Source organism: Saccoglossus kowalevskii, chromosome 11 (genome assembly GCF_978046115.1).
Source record: "Saccoglossus kowalevskii chromosome 11, keSacKowa6.1, whole genome shotgun sequence".
In the NCBI taxonomy this organism is placed as follows: Eukaryota; Metazoa; Hemichordata; class Enteropneusta; family Harrimaniidae; genus Saccoglossus; species Saccoglossus kowalevskii.
Window position 1 is genome coordinate 34,683,352 of NC_140651.1, and position 15,933 is coordinate 34,699,284.

At 35.2% G+C, this 15,933-nt stretch overlaps 1 protein-coding gene across 3 annotated transcripts in view; it reads right to left on the bottom strand.

Moving 5' to 3' along the window:
* Positions 1–15,933, bottom strand: part of LOC102808328 (DDB1- and CUL4-associated factor 6-like) — a 109,430-nt gene that overhangs the window by 91,749 nt on the left and 1,748 nt on the right. For all 3 annotated transcript variants that reach the window (XM_085505139.1, XM_085505140.1, XM_085505138.1), the window contains exon 2: positions 2,449–2,510. In XM_085505139.1, coding sequence (XP_085361265.1) covers positions 2,449–2,510 — 62 coding nt within the window. The remainder of the gene's footprint in view (positions 1–2,448; positions 2,511–15,933) is intronic.

A 15,933-nucleotide genomic window follows, 5' to 3' on the forward strand; every position in this document is an offset into this window, starting at 1 on the left:
ATCTATGCTGTCATCAATTAAATAATCCATATCATTGGCAGTACGAGCATTGAAATCCCCCATGAGTAACCAGTCACTTCCCGGGTACCTAGCATTTAAATTTGTAAGTTGCTCATCTAAACTTTCTATGCCATTTTTTTCTATTGAATATGTTTTAGAATACTCTGGAGGAATGTACAAACACCCGTAATGTCTGCCATAACATCATCGAGGACGGGGTATCAGCCGAATCCGGTATAATGTCTAATTTATATACTAAGTTTGAACAAAATCCATCTGTAAACAGTCGAGAAATGCCTGATTTTGATTTTTTAGTACAAAAATGGCCGCCATTCAGCCATCTTGAATCAGATGGTGAAACAAATAGATGTGCATATGTATAATACAGTCAAACCTCGTTAGTGCGAATATCAAGGCCCCAGGTGAATATATTCGTTATAACCGGTGTTCGTAATAACCGATCACCACTAGAGGGCGCTTTACAGAAACAAACTAATTACCATAAGTCAGGGTAAACAAAACTATGGCGCCATTTTAAACACTAGACCAAGCATTAAAAACACACAAACAGTATTGAAATAAACGTTGTCATGTTTATTAAAATAATATTAAAATGGAAAATACAAATGTTGAATTCGGAATGCTTCATTCTCTGTCCTAAATCTTCGGCCTTTGCCTGGAGGATAGGACCGCTGATTGGGACATTCATAGAACGGGCACTGGTAAACCATTTCAGCAATGCCTGCTCAACGTCGTCGACTTCTGAAAACCGCATTCGCTTCCGGCACGGCTCAATTTTGTTGTGTTCGAACATCTTCAAAACATCAGTTTTTTTCTTTAAAATCGTTGACAGTGTACTGGGTTTAACATCAAATTTTCGACAGACATCGCCGTGACGAATGCCCGACTCAATCGCTTTGATCATTTGGACTTTACAGTCCAACGACATGGCACGCCGTTTGACACGAGTTGACATTTTGAAGTCAGGACGGAAACTGGCATCTCACCCGTAGTCGCCGTAATTTATCTAAAATTTACAGTGTCCATGCTTCACACTTTTTTATTGTGAATCTTAAAATTAAAAACTCGAGCAGCAAGGGCGTCGAAAGTGACTAGACACTGGAAGTCACGTACACAAAAGATTTTCACGCCCAGTGAATGGCTACATTGTTTTTATTTTACGCTGCACAGCTCAAGCCCACTGCCAACAGCGGAAGCGTAACACCGTGTATTTGGCGGTTCGTTTTAGGATTTCGCAGCTGTTTGAGCGAATGAAATGTTCGCTATAGGTGTTACAGACCATTGTTTTTCAGAGAAATACCTTTCGTACTAAGCGGGTTTTCGTAATAAACGAGTTCGTTCTAAGCGTTGTCAATTACCATAGGGATAATGGATTTTCAAACGGGACTTCGGTGTTCGTTCGTTGTAACCGGTATTTCGTTGTAACCGAGTTCGTATTAACGAGTTTTGACTGTATCATGTATGATGTTTGTAATTTATGAGTTGTGTTTAGATGGACTTGTTTATTAGTCTATGTTCGGAAGCAGTCCAAAAACGGGGACTTATGTTTTGACCCTTGTGCGGCCGTGCGTCATGCGTCCGTGCATCTGGACCTGTATCTTAGAAATGCCTAGATGAATCATAATCAAACTTCACACATACGCCACTGAACCAGATCAACAATTTAAGACAATAATGCAGCTACTGCCACAGTGTCTACATACTGTATCAACTCCCTGAATGTTCACTAATTACCCAACTAATATATAGTCTTCATTTGAACATTTGCAATAGTTGTTTGGAATCTAGAAAAAAGTCACTATGATGCTTGGTTGGAGTTAAGTTCCCCTATTTATTTGTCATAAGATAGAACCTACTCATGATTTCAAATACACAGAATTTATTATTTTTTCAATAAATTGTATTTCCGGGCAATATAAGAATATTGACTGAAACAAATTTGGAGGTCACCAGGTTAATTTTTGAGAAAATCATGGTTGGATTTTAGTGGATAGTGGCCATTTTGGCAGTATTATAGTGCTTTTACCATAGATTACTATGGAAGAGATATTATGCCATATCTCAAATTGTACTCTGGTGATATAGGCTGAAAAAATAATATATTGTTAATGATGGGGTAAATTTTTTTCAAAAATATGGGTTTTAAAAAGTGTCGAAAAATGCAATTTTTGTTTGCGCTCTATGGAATTGTCCTAAAAATAGCTACATTGTATTTTTGAAAAATATTAGGACAAGTTTCTCAAAATATGTCACTGTAACACTGCATTGTCTCAGTGTCATTTTATTACATGAAATATACATTAAGACAAGACCTGCTAACGCCAATATAAAGTCCATAGTCTATCTGTGAATGCTTTTAGCAGGAAATGTGTTCATACAGCTCAAGAGAATAAAACACACAACTGTATTTATAATAATGTAACTTACACAACCTCTATGAACATTCAGTGAGTGATCCAATTTCAACCTTTGCATAAAACCTTTACTACCTGTAAAATACAAAAACATTACAATACAAAACTTTTCATAAATTTGAAATGATAATCAAACACTATTAAAGTAAACACAATGCTTTAGCCAGACAATGAAAAATACCTTCTCACAGCACTGCTACATTCTGTCCAGAGTCAGTGTCGGAGCAACGGACACATACAATAATAATAATAATAATAATAAGATTCAATAATATTTTAGCTCATCCCGCATCATAGAATCAATGTAACGTCCATACAGATGTAAAATGTATTTTCCTTCCCTGGGGAACAGAGATTATAAAGTTATTTGGTCTAAAGTCTCAACAAAGTCCTAAGTTTGGGACTGGGATTGCAAATTACTGGTGTATAACTGAATGAGGTATTTATAATATTTATTTATGATATTTATAAAAAGTCATTTATGAATTACAAGTAAATTCTGTGATATAATTTACCGCATATGATGGATATTAATTTGATCTTTCTAAATATAATTATGTCATCTAGTGGTTGGCAAATAAACATATTTTATCATTACCCCGGTATTATGATACCCTAAACTATTTAGAAGAGGGTGATGTAATGTTGTGGTATGAATTACTTAGAGCCTCCTCATCCCTAACTCTAATCTCTATTAATTGGTGTCAATAATCATAATCAAAGAAAGCTTAGAAAGAACTCCTGTGTGCTGAGAGTACTGAAGACACATTAAAAGTTAATTAAAAATTACTTGTACATGAGATATTGATGGAAAAGCTGAAAACTAATTATGAAAATCAGGTAACTAATATGTACAGAACAGAAAAGAACTCTGAATTATTATGCTAATTAGAGAATTAATATGAACAAATTTAACCCAAAATTAATCAAGCATGTCTATTGTCCTAGAGCATTTATGTATCAAATTTTATTCAAATGTGATGATCAGTAATTGAGATATTAGTGTTAATTAATTATGTTAATTAGGTGATTAATAAGCATAAATATTTACCAAAAACTAATTGGGTCTCCGCATAGTTCTCTTTAAAAGTTTCATTAAAATCCAATTTGTGGTCCTTTATATATCAGTGGAACATTATGCAAATTAGGTAATTAATATCCAATTAAAACTGATCAGATCTCTGCATAGTCCTAGAAGATCTATGTAGCAAGTTTCATTGAAATATGATGATTAGTACTTGAGATATCAAGCAAAAAGCTGAAAATTAACTAATTATGCTAATAAGGTAATTAATATGCACAAATATTTACTCAAAAACTAATCAGGGGTCTGCACATTCCTTAGGTAACTATGTACCAAGTGTCATTGAAATGTGATGATTACTACTTGAAATATCAAAAGCTGAAAATTAATTAATGATGCAAATTAGGTAATTAATATGTACTGATATTAACCTAAAAACTATCAGGTCTGTGCAGTGTCTTATGACATCTACGTACCAAGTGTCATTGAAATGTGATGATTACTACTTGAAATATCAAAAGCTGAAAATTAATTAATTATGCAAATTAGGTAATTAATATGTACTGATATTACCATACAAACTATCAGGTTTGTGCAGTGTCCTATGAAATCTATGTACCAAGTTTTATTGATGCTTACTACTTGAGATATCAGTGGAAAAGCCGAAAATTTATTAATCATTATGCAAATTAGGTAATATTGCAGATTTTTGCCCAAAACTAATCAAATCTGTGCATTAGTTTGGAGCATCTATGTGCCAAGTTTCATCAAAATCCAATGTATGGCTCTTGAGATATCAGTGGAACAGACACACACAGACACACTAACTGCAATATGACCCAAAATGTTACTCAATTCAACAAAAATGTTAATGCCAATGTTCAAATGCATTTTGCTGATGATTCTCAGATGAGTTGTTACTACCAGATTCTGCCGTAAATTCTCCCATCTGAAAAATCACCCTGGGCGATTTCACTGCCTATTTGGGATTAAAAGTTTTAAAACATAGTTGAACTCTGGTGACCTTGCCCTTTGTTATATAATATAATTCCCTTTATCATAGTTTGTTTCAATATAAATATGCATTGTCATAATTAATTTTGAATACAAACAAGTTTTGGGGTTGAACCAACAGTGGGGAATCAGTCTACCGAATGTCCTTAAAAGATGTAAATATCTTACAAAAACATTGGTGCCTTATTTGTTTAATTATTTTAAGGAACAAAATTTCCAGCTTTATTGAAAGTAATTGAGATATTTTAGAATAAAAACAAATGTCTCATTGCAAAAAAAAAAGTGATGCATTTAGATGTGAATAGATTCATAAAACATGCAAGATAACAGAAAAATTTAGCTGGCTTTAGTCCAAGTATTTTGTACAGGTGTCTGTCAAAAATGAATGATTCACTGAGACAAATATGAACTGCCTCATTGTGTGACTACTGTATTATATGAAAAGTAAAAAAACACCCTTTATGAATAGCTATCATGTTGCAAGCTCTGCTTTGTATGCAAATCAACTTAAATAGTTGGTGTCCAGTGGAGGGAGAAGTCAACAGTACTGTTGCCTCCTGAGAAACTACATCTTCAAACACTGCAATCTCTGAAGTGTGTTTTTAAACTAGTATTATAAAAACTCTATCATTCTGTTCTAATAGCTGAAACATATTCCTGTGAGTTTTCATTTGTCGAATGAACTGTTTGTCAAATACAGAATACATATATTTTAGAATAATTTTCATTTTAAAATGTGGATGAAATGTTTTGCTTTTAATGTATTTTTTATGTATAGTTTTTGATTTGATAACTTTTGACTAAACAGATTTTCTATTAGCTTCAGATCTTGATCAAAGTTTGGCACCCAGTTCATACACTGTGGCAGTGCTTATATTGGTTTTCTGACATCTTGTTTTCAGTAAAGATTTTATTGGTAGGTTTGCAAATGTGTATCAGACTGTGCAATCTCTCCATGAGTTGGTTTTGAAACCCAGTATGGGATTCTGAGATACATTACCAAGGATATTATTACACGATAAATCATTTGCTTCATTGAACACATACAACAATGCATATTTCCACTGAGATCAGTGACCTTTGATGTGTATCACCAGTGATCAGTCAAAAAGAAACAGTCAAAATATTTTATCAGATTTTCTCAATTATTGCATGATATTTTCATACAGGACATCTGTTGTTCAAACTCAGGGAAGACTTTATACTGATGAATAAGGTGACCAAGTTTGATAAAGTTTGGAATAGAATTAATAAAGTTATTATGCACACAATAACAATTATTAACGACGACGACGACGACAACAACAACAACAACAACGACGACGACAACTCCGGACAAAATTTTTCCCTTAATATACCTTTCCCTTCCATCTTTGATGGTACGGGCAAGGTAATAAAACAACACGACTGAGAACCTGAAAGAAAATAAGATGTTATATTTTTTTTTAAATTCAATTTCATCTTTGTTATTTTTATTTGCCAGGAAACAATACGCCTCAGGTAAGAAAGTTAGCAATGGTTTTTCATCTTGTGTACAATAGATAAAAGCGTTCTATCAAAATAAGTTTGCAAACAACTTGTTTTTACTAGCATAACCGATAGTTGTGTTCCATGGCGCCGTATATTGAAACGTTGTATTTGTAATAATTACAATGCTGTAGATAGGATGTTAAAATTTAGTAAAATTATTTGACAGAACGCTCATATCTTTCTAGCCACTCAATTGATTTTGACTGTAAAGTCAACCCACGTTCACCCGCTAGACCACAAGAACTCAAATCTTACACAAGATACAATACGATACCACCCTTGCACATGCAACCAAAGTCCTTGGCCAGAGGTATTTTTCCACTTGTTATATTAGCAGTGCGGAGTAGTAGTGTGTATACAGAATAGGCATTGGAAAGTTCGTCATCGAAAGGGCGTCATTTTTGCTCGACAATGTATATATTACAGAGCGTGCTGTGTTTCAAATATGGAGCTAGCTCTGTGTTTAACCGAACAGACTAACTTGTACTTGGTTTGAAATTCAATTATGTTATATTTAAAAATTTTAATTATTTCAAAGGATATTTATATCAATTGTTTTTTGTGGGATTAGCGGGACAGGGAGAAAAATAAGCATTCATTTACTTAGTGGATAGAGTTAATTACCCATGAGCACTTGGTGCAATCCATGGGATTGCGCAGTCCCCCTTCTACACCAGTAATGAAATGTTCAGACAGATCTATAATTGAACCAGACATACATGTAGTGTGCAACAATGTCCATTGAAAATGTCCCAATGTTAATTGATATCCAATCAGCCAATTCAGTTTTAGTATTTTATTTAAAAAAAAATGAAGGAAATGCCTTTGTTGCAATTGCAGCACACGATGGATCTCTTGTTTAACCCAAGTTAAGGTAGCGAGAAAGGTTTTGTGACGTTTTCGAATAAATCATTCTCTGTCTGTTGTCTCGTTCAGAACAGTAAATTAGCTTATATATTTCAAAAGACTAAGTAAAGAGGTACAAGTTCGCACAAACTGGACAGTCATTGTTTACATAATTATCACGCGACATCAAAAATGGCGAACCTTGCAAAAATGACTAAGTCCGCGATTGCGACAGCACACTGCGGAATTTCCTGGTGAAATTTACGTCATGCATTGTTCGTAATCAAGTCCATTGAAATGTGTCCACGGTAATCAAAAGACCTATTATTCTGATTTCTATGCAAGTTTGTTTTTTTGTCTCCAAATTATTCTGTGACAAAGCATTTTCTTTAAAAACCCAAATATATTTCGCACCATCATTATCTTTTGAACGATAACTGCAAGTATGAATGTCCTAGTCCGAACGCATTTGATTTGGCGGCGGTCCCAATGAGTCGTACTCAATCAACTCGAGAAAAACACGAAAAACAGTTTTGATTAATAAAACACTGAGATTTGCTGCATTATTATAAATATACACTAAAAATGGCCAAACATATTAATCACTGATATCATAGAACTCATAAAGAGTGTCAGATAATGAATAATTTCAAGCTCGAGCGTGAAAAATGAAGAAAACTGCTGGCATTTGAGTCCCGAACGTTCGGGTTTCCATTGTTATGCAAACAAACAACGAGGGATAATCCTCTGACAAACATTACTGTCCCACTGTACATGCTGACAGTTTACAAACAAGCTAATCCTTCAAGTGTCTCTGATAAGAGATCTAATAAAACAGAGCTAGAGTTGTTTGCGGTGAAACAGTCGCAATGAAGACAATGCAACTTCAACTAGCCATTTCTTACCTTGAAATAAAAAAAACAAGTCATGCATGGCACAGTCCCCGTTAGTTATCAAATTTAAGATATATAGTTATGTTTATAGTAATATACATGTAGCTGGAATATAACCATGTCAGGAATATGATTTTTTTTAACATTAAAATGATTTACATTTGTATCTGATCGTCAAACAAGTACTTGTCCATATTGAGAGATATTGCTCTGGAACAGCATTCAAAATCAGCCATTTTGAATACATGTATATATATATATATATAACATGATGTCAGGGTTCTCCCCAGGGCTTTTTAGCGCCGAGGTCCGCGGCGCTATACCTGTGAATCTCGGCGCTTCACTTGGGACCTCGGCGCTATGTGTTCCCACCTCGGCGCTTGATTTCATATTTGACATGCCAATATCAGATGTGAAAAATCTTTGTTCGCCACGTCGGTCGGCCCCGACCGTCACTCAAAATTAGTGACCACCACGGAAATGCTTCCGACGAGGACTATTGTCTGATTGTTAGTATAATTATGTACCGACCGACACGCATCCTGTCAGTCGTGGATTATATTTATAAACAATAGACCTAGTCGCACGATACGTAGCGGCTAGTCAAATTTGCGGAATTAGCACCTCTTTGTTTGTAAGTAAATACTTTCTGCGATAGACACAGTCTTTAGATTGAAAGCTAAAATTATTTCAAAATCAATTCCACCTCGATATAACATGGTCAAATCGGAGTTCACGATCAGTTCACGCTACTCAAGAAAAAAACAACGTGTTTATTGCGTGATTTGGTAAAATACATTTGAACTGTTATCATTGCGAATCATGTAAAAACTCTTCTTTCAAGACCTAATTTACCTTTTAAAAATTGCAAATCACCTATTTCGAAAGCTATCATGCAGTTGTCAATTGAAATCGATGCCAACACATCGTGCTCCGACATCGCTTTACTTCCGCAATGTAATCTTTATGATCACTACCATTCGGAAAACTTCGGGTTCTACCGGCATTACCATGCGGCATTTTGATTGGTTAATGGCATTCTTGACCCATCGGGTCAAAGGACACATGCTAATGTTTCAGAAACATCATGGCGGGTCTGTTTTTTTTACCGAAGCGATCAAGTGATCAAAAATAATCGCTCCCGATAAAAATAAGTCGGATTTTACTTACATTTCATATAAAAAAAAAAAAAGTAAAATTTGTTGAGGAATTATTGCTATAACTGGTGTATAACATGGCCAAGTAAGTTATGTCACGTCGTAACTTTGATGATCGTTTTGAAGCTTTATTTGTTCGCTCATTACTGTAATTGTAAACGTTTTAGAAATTGATGGTACGAATAATAAATTACAACAATACGTCAATTAATTACGTGATCAATTTTTTGAAGGAGAATGTTTTTGGAGTGAATAAAATTATGAGATTCGTGAACATAAATCTGGCTTAACGTTTTGAATGCGTTTCCTTCAACGTTTTACAAAACAATTAAATTGCAACAATAATTTATTTGTGTTTTTAGTCTGCAGCATTTGTATTTCGAGAATGTTTCAAACTCTTCTAAATTGTGAAATATAATGTGTTGATTCCATTAAAAAAAATATTTGCCCTGTGACTGAGCTCACTAATATTCATAATTGTAAATAAGTTCTGTTAATCAGTGAAGGAATTGCATGATATGTAAATGATATGCAAATTATTATGCAAATTAGCCCCGGCGCTATGCATTTTTTCTGGGGAGAACCCTGGATGTATAACGAATATATAAAATTTGAATATAATCAGTCAAAGCATTTAAGGTAGAGATGCAGTTTATTTGTGAATTTCAATCAAAAATAATTTTTTTCGTTTTTTATACAGATTTTTATCTAAAGAACATTCTGTGAAAATTTGACCAATGAATTCTTATTGCAACACCGTTAAAATTGCTGTTTATTTTCTGGTTAAAAATAAAAAACACTCACACGTGGCAATGTTTATGTCCAATTGCCTAATTTGCATGAGTAACCAAATAACAGGACCTTTGATTGACAATATGCAAATCGAGATTGTACGGGTCATAGTTCATTCAATTCACGCGCATATGCAATTATTGTCAAATCAGTTCTCGCTCGCTAGCAAACCAAACATTATATTTCCTCAGCGTTTTTTCCTAATTTTTATCATTACATTATGCATGGTGTGAAAAGAAAGAGAGGTAGAAAGAAGATTCAGATGATTTCTATGTCGGAAGAGGCAAAAGCTACACTGAAGGCATCAGCCCACCGAACGAAAAACAAAATCGATGTGAGCATCCAAACATAACTTTCCCTGAAGGCATGAATCCGAGTTTCTGATTGATTGACTGAGTGATTTTATTTTTAAATAATTGTTCACAAAAAATAAACTGAGCATGTGAAGAATAATTTAACATTGTTTACAGTGATAACTGCTCATAGTCGAAATGAAGCTTACCCATTCACGCTAGTCACAATAAACATCATCCTAATGAATAGGCGTCAATGACTACGGTAAAACTTAGACTCTATTTTAGGCATCAGGAATGATTGAAATGTCCGAAAATGACGCCAAAATACACCTTAAAAGTCCCATTTTATTTTTTTTCTAAATCCCATCCCGAATTTACGGCAGAGTCTGGTCCCTCAAATAAGGGACACGTGAGCTTTGATTCTAACCGGATATATTGCACTGGGTCGGGGAGATACAAACTTTTGTGTATCTTTTGTCCAATGGGTACCTGTACTTCGATCATTCGCAAGTTTTGCTAGATGGTGCGAGACAGCTTTGTTTGCAACCGGACGAACTCCGTTTAATTCAATGAAGCAAACAACTGACAATGCTAAAATAAATTGCAGAGGTACGCTAAAATTAATTGAAAACAACCAAATAATTTCAATGAAAAATAAATCACAGAGAGAGGTAACTTGATACATTACGGTAACAACTCTTTTGACGCGCTGACCGCTTCTCCGCGTCTGATGTTTTGTTTTCCTTGTCATAATACTTACTGATTGATGATTTTGTTTTGATTTTTGAGTTTTTTAGCCTGCAACTCGGCCACGACCTTTGCTTTTTCCGTGAAAAATGGGGAAGTTTACGTCAATTTGACGGACATTCCATTTTTTTTAAACTAACGAAGCACACTGTTTAGCACTCCTATTTTTTCATTTGCGATTTCTATTCAGAAAAATTCGACCGCTCGAAAATGCACCTTAATTTTGCACTCTTAAAACATGTCAGATTTCCAACACTAATTATTTAAAACCGGTCGAAATTTTTAAACTTTTACGTTAGGAGCTGGAGCTCTCTTCTTGCAGGCGACCGTCGCCGGTAGTACAACAGCATGTTTTGAACGTACATCCGTGCGCTGATTGTCTGTGACTGTCTTAGAAAATCCCTGAATAAGGCGTTGCCAAAATCGGAAAAAATAAAAAAAATGCCTCCTTAAAAAACGAACAGAATTCAAATATTTCTTTTAACAAATATGTTGCAGTGGGAAAAATTGGATTGGAAACGATGAACAAAACTTCTGTGCCTCGCGTTTCGATTCTAGGATTACGCGATTATTCATTATTCTGCGTTCGCTTCCTGGAGTTGGTTCTCAATACTACTTAAAAATCATCAAGGATAAATAATTTAATATCCCACTTTGTACTCTTCGCGGTAAACCATAGGCTCTGAAATACTCGTAGATTTTTTATTGAAAATACATCGAAGAGAAGCCATGATGTTTTGATCGTGATAAAAGGTCACCTTCCTAGGACCGCCCCCTGTTTAATAATTCATGAGATGACGTCATATTTACTGGGCATTGCCACGTGTTTTTACCGACCCCATCAAAACACTGGTATGAATGACGTGTTTCTGATTTATATATTCAAGAGCAGTTGTTCTGGTCCAACGATTTTACATAAAATGTTTATGTCTATACGTTAACTTTCAATTTCAATAGTCTAGAAAGTATGACAAAGTATGAGAAAGCAGTAATTCCCGGTTTAACGCGCAAATATGCAAATTAGCCTTTTTCTCGTCTTCTATTTTTGGTGAATTCTTGGGTTTTAAATTAAAATAGCTGATAGACGCTTTGGCCATTTGCCTCGAAATTTTCACACATTATTGACAATGTGTTTCCCCTTCAAAATGCGTCCGGACAGTTTATTACGGCGAGTGGAACAAAAATAACAAGTCCGTAATTAACATGGATATATAAATTATGCAAAAATAGAAAAGAGTGAACTTTGAGGTCATGCTGTGCGACTTTGAAAGCCGTTAGAGAGATGAGTGGACGCATTTGAATTAGTAGTATACCAAGGTATCCAGTGATGTAATTTTACCCACAAACGGACTTGAAGTTTTTAAGCTAATTTTTTTTAAACCACTTTTGTCCAAAAAAGCATATTTTTGACCCAAAATCAAAAACGCATTCTGGATATTTAAAATAAAGACAAGTTTTACAAAGTTCGTATAATAAGCTTTCAGAAAATATATAACATGTTGGATATATAATACCATCTTCATTGTCTAATTACTCAATTAAAAAGCAAGCCAAATAAACTGCATCTCTACCTTAAGAGATATGGCTCTAGAAGCCCAATCATTAAAACAAAATGGCCGCCAGTCAGCTATTTTGAATCCAATCTGAAAAATAGAATGACATGCATCAGGAACCTGTAATGTCTAACGTGTGTTATAAGTTTGAACAAAATCCATCCATAAATGCCAGAAATGCTTGATATTTGATGATTTTTTAGTACAAAAATGACAACCATTCAGCCATTTTGAATAGGATCGTCAAACCAATATATCTATGACATGATGTATAATGAATATTTAAAATTTGAACATAATCAGTCAAAACAAGCTGGAGATATCATATGGCACGAGAACCACATTGATTAATACAAAATGACCGCCAGTCAGCCATTTTAAATGTTATCTGAAAAACAAAATTATTTGCATCAAGGTCCCATAATGTCTAATGTATATACCAAGTTTGAGCAAAATCCATCTGTAAACAGCCGAGAAATGGTTGCTTTTTATGATTTTTTAGCACAAAAATGGCCGCCATTCGGCCATCTTGAATCAGATCGTAAAACAAAATGATGTGCATCAAGGTCCTATAATGTCCAACGTATATACAAGGTTTGAACAAAATCCATCTGCAAACAACCGGGAAATGCTCAATTTTGATGATTTTTAGCACAAAAATGGCCGCCATTCGGCCATCTTAAATCAGATCATGAATAATTTGACGTGCATACATGTATGTATGATATCATGTATGATGTACGTGTGAAGTTTGATTGCGGTTGGTCCAGGCATTTCTAAGATACAGGTCCGGACGCACGCACAGACACACACGTGCACGCACGGACACACGGAGGTCAAAAAATAAGTCCCTGTTTTCGGGGACTAATAAAAATTCGAAGAGCATTGGGAACAATTTCAATAATCATTCCTATCAATCGCTTGCGTTATTTTATTCAAATTCATGAAATTCACCAGTTTTTTGACAAAAGATTGAAAATGTTGGTGTGGTTCTTTTGCGAGGTCCTGTTGATTATACGAACAAATATGGTTCTGTGACTCAGGTCATGCTCCGATCATGTGACTTCAGCCAATCAATGATGTTGTAACAAAGCATATTTGACGCTAAGTGAAGGGTCGTCGTACCATCCAATTTCCGGCGTCGATTCACATAGTGTTTTTGTGCTGTGATAGGCTTTAAAATTATTAGCTGAAAAACATTAGCATATGTTGACAAACGGATGGAATTTGACCTCAGTTCAAAAAGAAAATACTAGGCCGAGATACATTAGAGTCCACGGCGAATCAGTTTTCTCTGCAAGTTGGGAAATAAAGTAAACCAGAGTAGGGTCGATGATTTTCAGCCCTGGAGGACTTCACTGTGAATCCTGAGTTTCGAATTGTTCATCGACTGGCCACCAAATAGTTATGGCTATAACTAAATTTGACACGTTTTTTTAAGCCCAATAAATTATTCATACATGTCAAGATCTGTTTAGTCGAAAATATTTGTTGTGGGAACACTTTTACGGTACGTATACTCATTCAATGATCGTGACTTATTTTTGAAAATTGAATGACAAATTTTACCAGATCGACCGACGTGGATTCAGTGGTATCGTTATTTTTGGAATTAATCATTAACATTTCCTTGTTTCTCTGATCTGTCAAAATGAATTACCTATGCTTTTTTCACGTAACTGTCTCATTAAAATAATTTAAAATATTACATCTAGAACAAGCACCCAAAACACGTAACAAGAGGTCCCAGTTCAGTTGCTTTCACGATACAAGTGTCATACAACTACTAGATTTGAAGTGTCGTACAGAATTTAATAATAGTTAATACTAGTTGTATGTTCACACTTTACTATCAAAACCACCATTTCGACCACTCATGTGCCAGTGATCAGTGTTTGGGCGAGCGGTCGGTGTTTCAATGAGTGAGCGAGCGAAAAAAACGTGATTAAAATGTGGACGGTTTCCGGTCGGACAAGACCGTATGGTCGGAAATTAAGCGATCGATGTAAAAGCGGAAGGTTGGGCGAAATGAGTACTGTATGCCTGGACTGTATGACCATGTTTCTCTGACGAAGTCTCGACTGACAATAATGCTGACAATGGACGTTAGATAAACACGCATTGTTTACGACGGAAAGCTTATCACCCGTTATATCTGAATTGTCAACAACAGAGTATACAGATAAGATGTTATCATTTAAACCGTTCTAAAAATAAACATTATGCAAATATCCACGAAACGGCAGTTGTAGTCTTTTCTGCTAGCGTTTTAAAACACTAATTTAAAGGGAAACCGATACTATAAATAAGGGTCAAGATGGCCACCATATTAGTATGCTAATCCGAACCAAGCAGCTAACATCGTGGCGGGAGCTCCGTGAAATATGCCATTTACGATGTTTGGAGATCAAGCTGTGGTTCCAAATACATATCCACAGGGGCATGAATATGTACGCTAGCGATTACACTCATCTGGTTGGGCTTTTGATGTATAAATGTTGTTATTTTCGGTCGAAACGTGCCGCGACCAGTGAAAATCACGAGTTTAAAATGGTGGCTAATGTATGCAAAATTCCTGTCAATCACAGTTTGAGTAAACGAAAATGTAAATCTCCTAGATGTTTATTCAATCTACAAAGCTTGTTTGTTTACAAACAGCATTATCGTTACGTAGTTTGTCTATATCTAACCACCTCCATGGTCTAACCATCGGTAACACAGGGACATGTAAGACAGTAAACAATGTCAATAACATTAGGTTACAGGCTTTCGGATATCCATTGCAATAAATTAAATGTAGAAGTAGAAATCATTCGCGTGGACTAAATTTCGCGGTGAGTCCAAAGGCGCGACAACGTTTATTGTGGTTAGTGTGAATGGGTAAAGCTTCGATTCGACAATGAGCTGTTATCATCGTAAAAATAGTCTTCAAATGGTCAGTTTATCATCGAAAACAACTAATGTTTTGATTTAAAAAAAACACATCAAAACCAGAGGTAAAAGATCGAGCTGGAACATCGGCAAATCTCCTCCGTTTTGGTAATTTGAACACGTTGGCATCACCGAGTATCTTGACTGGCTGATTAGAGATTTGACCTATAAGGTGTCAAGCATTTACATGCGACCGGAATCGATGAAACTAAATTGAAATTTAATTGCTTTTCAGAACAATTCACCGAGTTTACTTTTTGTATTATATTAATAATCACTACCAAGTAATAATAATAATTGTGAAACGTAGCATGGTCGGATTGCGCTACCGTGATTATTTGCTACTAAGCAATGCAGTGTTTTTTTAGGAACGCCAGAACGATGTTGGTTACCACTATGTGGACATTTTTTCTTTGATCGTATGGCAAAGACTTGTGTTTTCTAAGGGATGAAACTTTTTGCATAACTTTCTAGACAGTCTGGAAAAAGGAAGGGGTACAGTGAATACCCGGTAAGTGTCAGACTGCAATGAGCTGTAAATGGTAGTTGTGTAATACTGGTAGGCGTGCAGGAAATAACCGTTCTGTTAGAGGTTCCAAGTTTCGGATATCAACAAGACATTGGCCTGACTGCTTCGTATGGTGTTACCCTTTGTTATATTTTTCGCGAAATACTTTGACAGCTCCAAACCGCGAAATCAGATGTTTCCACAGCA